Here is a 15,688-nt window from a genome sequence, read left to right as displayed (position 1 = left end):
TCTGAAATTATCAATCCATGAAAATCAAAATAAAGTTAAAAATGTTAAAAATATTTTATAAACATGGTATTGAGACCGCTTAAGCCCTAAAGGTAGTGATATAGGTTTATCTTACTTAAGTGTTAAGAGATATTCCTTTACTCACCGATAAATTTTTCAAATTTGTGCAAAGAAAATGTTTGTTCATCTGCATGTTTGAAAAATTTTTCCGCTTTCAAAGATGTCTCGTCAAGGATTTCTGGTATAGAGGACTTAAAGATATACGTAGTTGAAAAAACTTAGAATTAGATTGTGTCTATATAAAGTAGTTTAATTTTAAGTAAAGAAGCTAAAGTTTAGGGCTTGTAAAAAGCTAATAGTCGTGTAACTAAAAGTCGGCCGAGAAAAAATATCTAGAAATATGTGATGTTCCCAAGAGAACTATCTTTTGCATTTCATTGACATTGACTTTCAAGTCCATTTTATCATTAATCAGTTTTTCAAATTTTTCATGGATTGATCCCATTGCCCCAATAACGATGGGTATCGTTTTTACTTTTGTCATGCCCCACAGTTGTTTTATTTCAATAGACAAATCAACATATTTTGTCACTTTCTCGTTTCGTTTCCGTGCGATGTTACAATCGAGTGGCACGGCAATGTCTATGATCTGTACCTCTCGTGTTCGTTTGTTGATGACGATGATATCGGGTTTGTTGTGCGCGACTCTTCTGTCCGTTTGGACAGGAAAGTTCCATAGGATCTTTACATCGTCATTTTCGAGTAGCGGTTCAGGGTCATATTGGTACCATTTGGAAGAGTTAGGTTGGATCATGGCGTGTTTTTCTGCAAGGAGGAGGTGTATGTATCGGCACACATTGTCATGGCGTTGGGTATATTTGGTTGGTGCAAGGACTGGGCATCCTGAGATGATATGGTGGATGGTTTCGGGTTTGGTCTTACAGGCTCTACAGGTGTCGTCATTGGTGGTTTTGAAGATATGTTTTTGGGTGTATTTGGTGGTTATTGCATTTTCTTGGATTGCGCAGATGGTTGATTCGGTAGTTCTTTTCAATGTGGAGGATCTTAGCCATGACAATGAAGCGTCTTTGTCGATGTGGGGTTGGTCTAGCGTGATGAAGAATTGGCCGTGCATGGGTTTTTCTTTGAGGATTTCGAGTTTTTGTTTGGAGCGTTTGGTTTTGACTTGCAATTTCAATTGTGGTTTTGTAAGTTCGTTTGCTTGGTTATCTACATAAACATCATTATAGATTTGCGAAAACTACCTAAAATCAATGGGTTTACCCCCCTCTGATCTTGGAATAGGTTCCTAATTGATAATTCAGAACTGATTCGGAGGAACAAAGGATTCTCTGACAAATTATATTCTGCCATGCTCTCTCAAGGGAACAATTTGGTCAACAGTGCACGTGAATATGGTCCTTCAAAAGTATTCAATGAGTTCCATTTGATTGAACAAATGGTGCCGGTATTGTTTGATTGGGAACTTTTCAAACTAGAACAAAATGTTCTTTTTCATTCAAAAGAGAACATATAATCATTTGAAATTGAAGGAAAAAAAATTAATATAAATAAGGAAATACTTTTACGTTGGTGTAAAACGTAATGTTTGAAGATTATAACAATGATTTGAGGATTATAACAATTAATAATTTTCTCTACAATGGTATATTCATTTTTTAAAAGGAACATATCATACACTATATATACATATTCCTTTTTTATAAGGATCATATCATACTGTATATAAGTGTTGTTCCTTTAAAATTGAATATAAAGAGTAATTTTTAAAAGGAATGATTTAAAGATTATTACAATAAGTAATTTTATACAATGGTTTATTCAATTTTTAAAAGGAACATATCATAGACTACATATACATATTCCTTATTTATAAGGATCATATCATACTGTATATAGATGTTGTTCCTTTTTACAAAAAACAAATGATACACCATATTTATATGCATATTCCTTTTTTATAAGAAATATCTCATACTGTATATAAGTGTTTTTCCTTTAAAACTGAATATAAAGATTAATTTTTAAAGGGAATGATTTAAAGATTATTACAATAAGTAATTATATACAATTGTTTATTCAATTTATAAAAGGAACATATCATACACTATATATACATATTCCTTATTTATAAGGATCATATCATACTGTATATAGATGTTGTTCCTTTTTATAAGGAACAGATCATACACTATATTTATATGCATATTCCTTTTTAATAAGGAATATCTCATTCTGTATATAGGTGTTGTTCCTTTAAAATTGATTATAAAGAGTAATTTTTAAAAGGAATGATTTAAAGATTATTACAATAAGTAATTATATACAATGGTTTATTCAATTTTTAAAAGGAACATATCATACACTATATATACATATTCCTTATTTATAAGGATCATATCATACTGTATATAGATGTTGTTCCTTTTTATAAAGAACAAATGATACACTATATTTATATGCATATTCTTTTTTTATAAGGAATATCTCATACTGTATATAAGTGTTTTTCCTTTAAAATTGAATATAAAGATTAATTTTTAAAAGGAATGATTTAAAGATTATTACAATAAGTAATTATATACAATTGTTTATTCAATTTATAAAAGGAACATATCATACACTATATATACATATTCCTTATTTATAAGGATCATATCATACTGTATACAAGTGTTGTTCCTTTGTAAAAGGAATATGAAGGGTAATTTTTAAAAGGAACAATTTAAAGATTATTACAATAAATAATTTTATACAATGATATATTCCTTTTATAAGGAACATATCATAAACTATAGTTAAATGCATATTCCTTTTTATAAGGAACACATTATTCTGTATATAAGTGTTGTTCCTTTTTAAAAGGAATATAAAAGGTAAATTTAAAAAGGAACAATTTATTTTAAGATTTTTACAATAAATAATTTTATATGTTGTAATTATAAAGTAATTGTTTGTACTTTATATTTGTTTTATTCATATTTAAAAAACTATAAAGACTAAATAATTTTTTAGAGAGAATGATTTTAATATCATTGTAAAAAGTAAGGAATATTATTAGGTTCATTCCTATTTTCCCAAAACAGAAAGAGAAATACAAAATTGGGTTCTGATTGGTCCGTTAAAAATCAGCGCTGGTGAAATTCTAGCACTTGGAAAAGAACCAATGGAAAAAGGCTAATTTTGGCGGGGACTTAATAGTGCCAATTTAAAGTGGAACGATGTTAAATGGAACTAATGGTATCATTTAGACTTTGAACCCATTGAAAAGAACCAATGAAATCGTGCAATCAAACAAAAGGAATTTTGTGCATAAATAGAGGGATCATTCGTTCTTTCTAATCATTAGACTCAGTCAATATGAAGAGGACGTTTCATAAAAAAGAGTGGAAAATGTTGAGGGTGCCAGCGAAAAAGCCAAAACGACTGAAATTACAACCAGATATCAATGGTATTTATCTTTGTCCACTCAGTGAATGTGACAGCAACGCTTACAAAAGTCAGAGAGGTTGCCGGAAACACGTCACAGAAAAACACGGCTGGTTTTTCTTTTTTGACGAAAAACCCAAGATAGAAGATAAATTTCCAGAGAAGCTTTTGAATCCAGCAACCAAACTTTCACCGTTGAGAACAAAGAGTTGGGATATGCCATCCTTTTCAAACAAGTGTGGATTAGCTCAAGACTTCGTTAATTGGATTTGCAGTGCTGGTGGTGGCGGAAAAGACAAAGTTCAAGCTGAACAAATCGTCAAGAGAATACTCAAATTTGCAAAATACTGTTGTTCAGATCTTGATGACTCGTGTGAACTGACCAAAGTCATGATGGAATATTGCATTGGTTGCGTCCAGTTTATCGAGAGATTTGTTGTGTTTATTGAAACCGAATGCAAAATGGGTAAACCAGGTATCATTTCATATTTACAATCTCTTTCTCATTGCCTTGACTTTATGAGATACAAGGGAGTAGACTCTACAAAACTTTCAGTTTTCATGACGAGTGAAGTATTTCTATCTCGTGCTAAACAATGCCTACGGAGACAAATGCGAGTGGAGTGGAACACGTTATTCAGTATTGAAACACTTGAGAGCAAAAACAGCTGGGCCACTTTGGCAGAGCTTCAAACAGTTTTGCCATACCACGAAACTAGATATGAACAGATACTGAAACTGATAACAACTAAAAACCATTCCTCTAGGGATTTGTCATTTGCCACTTCATTTATCGTTGCAATGCTGTTCCTGAGAGTAAAGTCAAGTAGGCCAATGACTTACCAATTTATAACGATTCCCATGATGAATTCGATCAAAGAGGATGGTATGATTGACCAAACAAAATTTAAAACAAACTCAACATATGCATTTGACTCTCTACTATTTGAAAAAATTGTTTTAGAAAAAGTGAAACAGTATGTTGACATTGTGAGACCAACCTTCAAACCATGTTGTCAGTATCTTTTAGTGAACGGAAATGGTACACAGCTGAAGAATCTTGGTGATATCTTTGGCAGAATGGTCTATCAAGCGATTGGAAAATATGTGAATCCAACGAGATATCGACAAATCATTGAAACTGAGAGCGCAGAACGTTTGACTACAGAAGAACAGGCAATCGTCAGCTTGGACCAAAAACACACATCAAACGTTGCAAAAGTCCACTATCAAAAACAAAAATCTCGAGACGTTGCGCGAAAGGCCAGCGAATGCATGAAAATACTGATCAACAACAGTCCTAGCTCTACCATTACCGACGATCAGGACAATGGGAAGGTAAGCGTTGAAAACACAAGTGACATGTCTATCGATAATTCTCAACCAGACGACGAATCACCAAACATCGAATCTCAAGAACCTAAGAAACCTACATCAACAGCCAAACCTCCAAAAAGCACGCAACGCTCACCAACAGAACGAAAGCCAAAAAGCTCTTTCACAGCAGAAGAAGACGATTTTATTCTTAACGGACTGAGGAAGTATGGCCAAGGCAAATGGACGCGCATTCTTAAAGATCCAGAATTTTGTTTCACCCTTCACGAACAAACGCTACTCTCATGACAAGAGCAAAGCTAAAAACTTGATTTCTTAGAATATTTACTAGTTGAACTATATAAAAAATTATTTAAATTAACTTTTTATGAAAATTTTTAATTGCTATAAGTAGTTGTGTATATCATATAAACATTTATTACATACTATTCATCAACTTTAAGAAAATTTAAAAAATCAAAACTAAAAGTCTTGTCACCCTCTGTCACCCTTAATAACGTCTTATCACACTATATCTACACTATTCACAGGTTTGAAAGAAACTAGAAATTTGAGAAATCGAAAATGGAAATCTAGTCACCCCTTTTCACCCTTAATAACGTCTTATCACACTCTATCTACACTATTCACAGGTTTAGAAGAAACTAAAAATTTGAGAAATCGAAAGTGGAAATCTAGTCACCCCCTTTCACCCTTAATAACGTGTTATCACACTCTGTCTACACTATTCACAGGTTTGGAAGAAACTAGAAATTTGAGAAATCGAAAGTGGAAATCTAGTCACCCTCTCTCACCCTTAATAACGTCTTATCACACTCTATCTACACTATTCACAGGTTTGAAAGAAACTATAAATTTGAGAAATCGAAAGTGGAAATCTAGTCACCCCTTTCACCCTTAATAACGTCTTATCACACTCTGTCTACACTATTCACAGGTTTGGAAGAAACTAGAAATTTGAGAAATCGAAAGTGGAAATCTAGTCGCCCTCTCTCACCCTTAATAACGTCTTATCACACTCTATCTACACTATTCACAGGTTTGAAAGAAACTAGAAATTTGAGAAATCGAAAGTGGAAATCTAGTCACCCCCTTTCACCCTTAATAACGTCTTATCACACTCTGTCTACACTATTCACAGGTTTGGAAGAAACTAGAAATTTGAGAGAAATCGAAAGTGGAAATCTAGTCACCCCTTTCACCCTAATAACGTCTTATCACACTGTCTACACTATTCACAGTTTGGAAGAAACTAGAAATTTGAGAAATCGAAAGTGGAAATCTAGTCGCCCTCTCTCACCCTTAATAACGTCTTATCACACTCGATCTACACTATTCACAGGTTTGAAAGAAACTAGAAATTTGAGAAATCGAAAGTGGAAATCTAGTCACCCCCTTTCACCCTTAATAACGTCTTATCACACTCTGTCTACACTATCACAGGTTGGAATAAACTAGAAAATTGAGAAATAGAAAGTGGAAATCTAGTCACCCTCTGTCACCCTTAATAACATCTTATCACACTCTGTCTACACTATTCACAGGTTTGGAAGAAACTAGAAATTTGAGAAATCGAAAATGGAAATCTAGTCACCCCCTTTCACCCTTAATAACATCTTATCACACTCTATCTACACTATTCACAGGTTTGGAAGAAACTAGAAATTTGAGAAATCGAAAGTGGAAATCTAGTCGCCCTCTCACACCCTTAATAACGTCTTATCACACTCTATCTACACTATTCACAGGTTTGAAAGAAACTAGAAATTTGAGAAATCGAAAATGGAAATCTAGTCACCCCCTTTCACCCTTAATAACGTCTTATCACACTCTGCCTACACTATTCACAGGTTTGGAAGAAACTAGAAATTTGAGAAATCGAAAATGGAAATCTAGTCACCCTCTGCCACCCTTAATAACATCTTATCACACTCTATCTACACTATTCACAGGTTTGAAAGAAAAACTAGAAATTTGAGAAATCGAAAGTGGAAATCTAGTCACCCCTTTCACCCTTAATAACATCTTATCACACTCGATCTACACTATGATATACTCGAGCTTTTGCAAAGCGTGTGGTTTCAGAACAGTATCGAGAATACCTCTTTCAAAAACATTAAAAATATGACTTTTCAGCTCTAAAAAAGTTCTTACAAAATTTAAAAATTTCTAAACTTAAAATGTTCGTTTTGATATGTTTTGTCCGCATCCAAGAGCTCTTCCATTACGCCACTTTCGATTTCAAAACAATCCTTTCCTTCCTAAATTGTTGAAAAGCGTAGATAGAATTGATTACGAGTAATACAAGTGGATACACGGTGATGGACTTCTCCCATTACGTCACTTTCGATTTCAAAAAGATCCTTTTCTTCCTAGATGTGTGAAAAGCGTAGATAAGAATGGATTACGAGTAATACCAGTGGATACAGGGTGATAGATCTAACCCCGCTACGTCACTTTCGATTTCCCGATAATCCTTTCAGTCTTAAATGTGTGAAAAGCGTAGATAAGAATGTATAACGAGTAATACAGGTGGATACACGATGATAGATCTCTCCCATTACGTCACTTTCGATTTCCCGATAATCCTTTCAGTCTTAAATGTGTGAAAAGCGTAGATAAGAATGGATTACGAGTAATACAGGTGGATACAGGGTGACAAATCTCTCCCATTACGTCACTTTCGATTTCCCGATAATCCTTTCAGTCTTAAATGTGTGAAAAGCGTAGATAAGAATGTATAACGAGTAATACAGGTGGATAAACGGTGACAGATCTCTCCCATTACGCCACTTTCGATTTCCCGATAATCCTTTCTGTCTTAAATGCGTGAAAAGCGTAGATACGAATGTATAACGAGTAATACAAGTTGATACAGGGTGATAGATCTAACCCCATTACGTCACTTTCGATTTCCCGATAATCTTTTCAGTCTTAAATGTGTAAAAAGCGTAGATAAGAATGTATAACGAGTAGTACAAGTGGATACAGGGTGATAGATCTAACCCCATTACGTCACTTTCGATTTCCCGATAATCTTTTCAGTCTTAAATGTGTAAAAAGCGTAGATAAGAATGTATAACGAGTAGTACAAGTGGATACAGGGTGATAGATCTAACCCCATTACGTCACTTTCGATTTCCCGATAATCCTTTCTCTCTTAAATGTGTGAAAAGCGTAGATAAGAATGTATAACGAGTAACACATGTGGATACAGGGTGATACAGCTCTCCCATTATGTCACTTTCGATTTCAGAAAAATCCGTTCCTTCTTAAATGTGTGAGAAGCGTAGATAAGAATGTATAACGAGTAATACAGGTGGATACACGGTGATAGATCTCACCCCATTACGTCACTTTCGTTTTCTCAATAATCCTTTCTCTCTTAAATGTGTGAAAAGTGTAGATAAGAATGGATTACGAGTAATACAAGTGGATACAAGGTGATAGATCTGTCCTGTTACGTCACTTTCGTTTTCTCGGTAATCCTTTCTGACTTAAATGTGCGAAAAGCGTAGATAAGAATGGATTACGAGTAATACAAGTGGATACAGGGTGACAGATATCTCCCATTACGTCACTTTCGTTTTCTCGGTAATCCTTTCTGTCTTAAATGTGTGAAAAGTGTAGATAAGAATGTATAACGAGTAATACAGGTGGATACAAGGTGATAAAGATCTCGCCCCATTACGTCACCTTCGATTTCAGGAAAACCCTTTCTGTCTAAATGTGTGAAAAGTGTAGATAAGAATGGATTACGAGTAATACAGGTGGATACAAGGTGATAGATCTGTCCTGTTACGTCATTCTCGATTTTGGAACAGCTCTTCAGTTTGAAACTTGTAAAAACAGTAGAGAAGAATGAATATTTGGTGTTAAGAGTCTGAGAAAAGGAACAAAATTTCCACCGAAAAAGTTAAATTATTATTATAATTATTCTTATTGTTATCATTAAATCATTGTTATCATATAATTATAAAATTTGAAAAAAAGGAAAAGGATTTGAATTTTCTTGAAATGGTTTTCGTCAATGTTGTTATTATTATTATTATTATTATATTATTATTATTATTATATTATTATTATTATTATTATTATATTATTATTATTATTATTAATTTATTTGGTAAAGAAGGTCTAAGTGTTGTAAAATATAAAATGCAGTAAAATACTGATGTGGACCTACTAAAATTGTAAAATAAAATATACAGTAAGATAGTTATAAAAATATAAATAAATGGATGATATTTATTCCGGTTTGTGTAATTTACGATGCGCGATCCAACGATTCACGATGCACGATGCACGATCCATGCATGATTTATGTCGATTTATGTTAATTATTTTAATTATGCACAAATAAGTTTTCATAATGCTAGCTACAAACATCATATAACAATAACGAAAAAAAAATTAAAAAAGAAGGGGAAATAATTCATCATAATCAGAATGATTAAAATAACTTATATCTTCTGTGTAGAAAAACCAAAAATTGATAGCGAGAGTTTGTTTTTAAAATGAAAGAAAAAGCCTTGACGTCATAGAAAGGTTTTGGCGCGAAAAATTTATTAAAAGAAAACTCATTTTTGTACGTTTATTATTTTTTTAAGAACAGTGAATAAGGTAAATAAGGAATCATTGGCTACATTACTTTTGGCATGTTCTTATGAAAGCCTTTTACCAACAGAATGGCAACTGGTGTTTTTATCTATTTGATTTTTTCTCTGTTTGATGATCAAGTTAATTCATTTTATTTGATCTTTCTCAAAAAAGGTGAGTTTATACACGCGCTAAACGTCTTCCCCTACTTTACCACAACATTGTAAATTTTTGTTTATAACCCTGTCTCAATCCAATGCATTTGGTTGGTTTAATCGGAGAAACGTTTTTTTTATAAAGAAAGAAAGCAAAAAGGTTTACAAGATAATCAATTCAAAGCATGGGCATGGCATGTTTTGATTTGATTTGATTGTTGAGGTTAAAATTTATACACGCATACTTTACATTGATTCTCCAGGAATACAAAAGAAGGAATTAAAATATGTGATTACTAAAACCTATAAATGCATAATTAGAATAATTAACATAATATATGCATGGATCGTGCATCGCACATCGTGAATCGTTGGATCGTGCATCGTAAATTACACAAACCGTATTTATTCCATGATTATAATGAAATAAGTAATTGTATAAATATGTTAAAATCAATTAGTATTAAAGTCTTTATAAAAAAGTATATATAAACCTGGATTTATTAGTTTAAGATTGTCCTGACTAGACTAGACTAGACACAGAAACAAGGGGATTGATTAATAAGTTGGTATTAGGATAGAATTAATTTAGCAAAACTTGAGACACAACCTACAGAACTTGGATTTTGACAACTGCACCGAGGCAAAGAGAAATAAATAAATAATCTAGAAGAGTTAGAATAATTTGATGATTCTAGTAATATATAAAATCATTTTGTAAGGCTCTACCAGTGGCTAAGGTGCCAAAGGTGATTTTATCAAGTTCTTTTTCAATCAAACCTTTTTTAAATTGGTTGTAAGTCTTTTGCCTTAGTTCGACTGGTAAAACATTCCAAACGTTAGTCGCTCGATAGCAAAATGATTTCTTGTAACCAACATAATTATATCTGGGCAATTCAAGCTTACATGAATTCCGGTTTTTGCATTTATCACTTCTTGAAATCAGTGAAGAAAGTGGTTTTGGTGACAGATTATAGAAAACTTTGAATACCTTTGATGCTATTGAGCGCTTGTAATAATACTCAATTGGTTTCCACTCTGCCTTTTTCATAACTTCATAATCGGGTACAGACTTTTTAATACGCATTATAAAACGAGCAGCTTTCATGTGAATATTTTGTAAGTCTTGAAGATGATTTGAGCTACCCCAAATAAGTATTGCATAGAGGACAGACGGCAGAACACCTTGGAAATAAATTGTCAATAAGGTAATTTTCGACATGGCTCTCATAGCATAGAGTTTCTTAACTTTTGCGTAAAATTGTTGACACAATTCAGATATATATGTGCTTCCCAATTTAAATGCTGGTCTATTGTCACGCCTAGACATTTTGTATTGGGGACGCATTCAACAACTTTATCATTTAGTTTTACAGCCTGTAAAGGACCAATAAAAGGCTTCTTTGAAATAACAAGAATCTTGCATTTCCCTGGATGTATTGTAAGAGAATTTCTCTTTGAATACACTTCAACTTTTTTGGCAGTAACAGCCATTTTTACCATTGTGTCACCCTCCTCGAAAACAGTTGAGTCGTCTGCAAACATATCAAGCTCTCCATCAATAGCATTGACTTCACTTGGCATATCATTGATGTACGATGAGAAACAGTTAGGACCTAGAATGGATCCCTGTGGTACACCATATCGAACATTTGCTTTATCTGATGAAATACCGTTGACTATTGTATACTGAGAGCGATCATTTGAATACGATTTTATGTACTCAAGAAATGATCCAGATATTCCACAACCGGCCAGTTTATCAAGCAAAATAGGATGAGCTACACTATCGAATGCTTTTTGAAAGTCAATAAATAAAGTGCGCATCTTAAGTCCGCATGCGTACATTCTATTCTGCGCCGGCGCGAGTCTCGTTGTACGCATGCACGAAGTTCGATTGTTTGTTTGTTATGCTGATTCAGCAAACCAAATTGTATTTGAAGATGTTCTCCCGCTTTAAGGATCGAACTTTTGACTTTCACCAAGAAAACTGTTTAATTTAAACATAAAAACCTTGGATGCTGTTGGATGAACCCATTTTCCGAAATTTCAAATAATCATATTATCACTTTTGAAAACAATTATGCAAAAAATATTTTGAGGTTTTGCTCAAAACTGCATTAGAAAAGCCAAAAATCTCAGACCATTTGATTATCCCCTAAGTTGATTAAAAGAAATAATTAACTAACCTTTCATGGAGAAATTGATGATCGTGGAGAATGTAGATGTCATTGAACGTAAGAGTCGGAACGTTTGCTCACAAGCTTGGGATCCGTAAGTCCACAATCGCAACGATTCTCTAGGAAGATTTCCATTTATAACATTGTACAAGATATTGACCAGCAAATGGCCGTTTATTTCCGTGCAAACGTATGCGTTTTGGGTGATAAAGTGGTCAGATTCAGAATAGCCGTTATCACTCAGCCACACTCTCCATATTCTCAGGAAAAAATGTTTTGCCATAGAAGTGAAATACGTTGTAATGGAGTGATTGACTTGTCGAAGAAAGCATCACGAATATTTCACATCAACCAAAGGTATACTAATGTTCCCTTGCTCTTTTCTACTTTTTGCAAACTTTGCTCTACATTTGTACTCAGCAAAACTTCAATGCTAGAGGTTTTGTTTATCTTTATTCTCCAGCACTTGCCTTGTAAGACCATGCTCTGCTTTTGGGTAATCATTGCAAACTTTGACAAGGTGTGCTCTACAAGCCACTTCATCACCAATGGATATTAAATTCGATGGTGTCAATAGTCGGGTTCGAAGTTTTGCAAGTAAGTGCACAGTATCCTGACACACAAGAGATTCTTGACGTAGATTGGGTATCCAATAGAATTTCCAATATTTCGGCACGTTTTCGGTCAGCTCTCTATTGAACAGATTAACTTTAATTGTCATTGCTTTTAGGAAGGAACCTGCCCCCATCAGCTCCATTGCTAATAACAGTTATTCCTCTGATGGAAAGTTGCCTTTCAATGTAGCTCCAACGTTGCAATATTTGTTTATGATCATACTTGGAATCTGTGCACATTGCGAAAAGCACAAAAGATGATACTGAAGTATTGACCGACTTTGCAACTACACAGTGAGCATATTTTCCGACTGCTTCCGTATCGATTGCGTTTTTAATATTTTCAAATGAGTGAAGAACAAAAGCCTCACCGTGTAGTCTAGCAAGCTAGACGACTAATTTATTCATAGTAGAAATAAAGCAAAAAGTAATGAATGGAACAATTCTAGTCGTCTAGAAACCTTTGTGCACTAACTCCAAACAAAAGAAAAGTGTCAATATTTGCAATTATAATATTTTCCCGCTCAAAATAATTCTTGAGAAAAAGGAATATGTGTGGATTTGTGTATTGAAAGTTTTTCATTTGAATTCATTTCGTTTTTAGAGTTTGTTGTTGCTTGATAAATTGTTTTCTCGCTACGCAAGTTTCTGCGTAGCTAGCCCCTGTATCTATAAGGCTGGAACACCGGATTCTTCCAGTCGTTTATACAAACTAAATCCCGTATTATTATTAGTAATATTGGTATTATTAGTATTACACGCATTATAAACGACTCCAGTCTACTCACCGTGAGGAAGGCCATCATTAACGGGGAGGCAAAATCCAACAAATCGGTTCGTCACCGGGTCATATTCTACTTTAATGATTATCCTTGTATCATCGAATTGGATGTTCACGTATAACGGCGCATTGAATTTTGTTAAATAAATCAAACGTTCAGGGGTTGCAACGTTGGGTAAGGCATTTCCTAGTCATTCCTAAGTTATTTTCGTGACGTTTGAGAGTAAAGCTTTTCCCTGCTTACTGATATTTATGATACCGTTCCATCTGCAATGGTCACACTTGAATGAAAAGTTTAAAGGATCTTCGGTTGCAGTTATGGTGAATGGCTTGTTAATACTACTTTTAGTCATGTAACTTGACATTTGCTGTTCTATCTCTTTTATAGTTGGAACAACAATAGGGTCTGATTTTTTATTGGCAACTGCATTTTTTGCTTTGAATGTTCCTTTAGATTTTTTCTGAACACCAAGGTTTACAGAGCTTCTTTTTCGAGATTCAAATTTCTTTACTCTATCGATAAATTTGCTAAAAACATGTTTTAATCCAGGAAGTAGCATTAGATTTTCGGGTTCCTTTTCGAATATTCCGAATGTCGCCTTAGGGTCGCCTTAGGGTACCGACTTTTTCATCTTCACAATAAATTCAAACATTTGTTTCAGTTCATCCTCCGATTCAAGTTTCATTATAGATTCAATGTTATCATATCCACTGAAAACAATACACTCCTTCAAGTAGTTAGCACTCGGTGGAAGGGAATTCCAAATATTAGAGGGTACTTGCTCACAAATTTCATCTTCGTCATCCGCAATCGATTGCGATGGTTCTGTAAAAAAATGAAATTCGATCTTACAATGTCACCCCTATATCGATGCAGCCAGTGCCTAGTGAAGTTTCAAAATTTACTGAAAATTGTCACCCCTGTCTCAATGCAGTCAGCTCATCATTTAATTTCAAGCTTTACTGGAAAACAACTGTAGTGGAGTTTCAAAGTTTATTGGAAAATGTCACTCCTGTTTCAATAACAGTAAAAGATAAAAATAAAAAACTCTGCTGAATTTCCGCGTGTTTTAAATCTTTCAATCTTATCAAACTCAGCAAAAAATTTGTACCACTAAATAGATTTCTTCTTGAGATAAATAGAAGGGAAAACTTACTTTTGCCGTTTGATTTTTCACACGATTGGCAATTGGCATCTCCAACACCAGAACATTTATCAGCGTGAAAAAAGCCATGGCAAAAACCACATTTAATGGTTTTTGGTTCAGTTAAACTACTTAAACAAACCACGCAGCTCTTCGTCTTATTTACATCACTATTTACATTATCTAAATCCAAAACCTCTGAGGTTTTCCCTTCATTTTTCTCCATCATTTAAAAAACAAATCAATCAAGGGATATTCAGTGACAAAAATATCACAACAAATTTGATTTCAAGTGATAAGTGAGTCTCTAAACTTGCTTTCTTGCAACCTTGAAACGTCACTTTTCTCTCGAAACATGTTCTCCTTCGGATATGAACTTTACTCATTTTACTCATTTTCTGTACATTCCTTTTATGGTCGTGGTTTTTCCCTCTCATGATAAATTAACAAATATGTGTTTTTCCGAAATATTTTTCATATGATATGGTTTCGGTTTCATTTCTCTTCTTTTAAACTAATAACTAGGTACATGGCACAAAATTCCCCAATGTAAAATAAAAGAATATCTAATTTCTTTGAATTTCACGTCTGTTTTTTTGATGAAAAAACATATTGTAAATTTTGTCAAATTTTATTTTGATTCTGTCTTTGATTTCTTTGATTATGACATCGACTTTTTTGATTTTTTTGATTTTGACCCTGATTTTTTTGATTTCTTTGATTTTGACCTTGATTTTTTGGATTTTTTTGATTTTGACGTTGATTTTTTTGATTTTTTTGATTTTGACTTTGATTTTTTTGATTTTTCGAAAAAGTGTACGTGCTTTTCCCGAGTGTTTTACCCCTCGTTTAGGGTGACCATATTTTTCATATCCTATTCCTGTTAGCAAAAGAGATAAAGAGAAGAAATTAGCTTGAAAATACTTATCATCAAAACCAGTTAATTTGTATTAGATTAAGATAGGGAGAGGAACTTTTCTTTGCAATTATAAATCATAAAGATTATTTTGTACTGTATAGTTAGAAAGAGTTTGTCCTTTATTAAAAGAAAAGAGTTGAATAGTGCAGAAGTTAAGAAGGCAATCTTATATCTTCTCTGTTTAGAAATCTCAGACGCTTTGTCTAGCACACATGGCCTTTCATTACAGCAAACCCAAGCTTTATCCTCAATACGTGAGTACATTCAAACACATACCTTTTTTGAAACCAAATCATACTTTAATGCATGAATAAATTCCGCTGGTCATATTACTTCGAAAACAAGGTCATAGTGGACAATACCCATCCAATCCCCACATATAGTCACCCACCTTAAAATCAATATGGTTGATTTTTGGATATATCCTTTCTGAACACTAGAAAACTATAAGTATGAAAGGAGGATTTGAAGATTTTGTACATGATTGTTCCAACCTCCACCTGAATACAC

General features: G+C 33.5%; 1 protein-coding gene across 1 annotated transcript; it reads right to left on the bottom strand.

Annotated features, from left to right (window-relative positions):
• Positions 1-367: 367 nt before the first annotated feature.
• On the bottom strand, positions 368-1,135 carry LOC136812949 (uncharacterized). The gene has a single exon (XM_067069456.1). The coding sequence runs from the start codon at positions 1,133-1,135 to the stop codon at positions 368-370; it is 768 nt and encodes a 255-aa protein (XP_066925557.1).
• Between the last annotated feature and the right edge of the window lie 14,553 nt (positions 1,136-15,688).

This window comes from Clytia hemisphaerica, unplaced genomic scaffold (genome assembly GCF_902728285.1).
Source record: "Clytia hemisphaerica strain Z4C2 unplaced genomic scaffold, Clytia hemisphaerica genome assembly, whole genome shotgun sequence".
Lineage (NCBI taxonomy): Eukaryota > Metazoa > Cnidaria > Hydrozoa > Leptothecata > Clytiidae > Clytia > Clytia hemisphaerica.
This window is presented reverse-complemented; position numbering and strand designations above follow the sequence as displayed.

Bases quoted from the DNA above. Each gene is read 5' to 3' on its own strand.
- LOC136812949 (XM_067069456.1), bottom strand. From the start codon at position 1,135: ATGCACGGCCAATTCTTCATCACGCTAGACCAACCCCACATCGACAAA.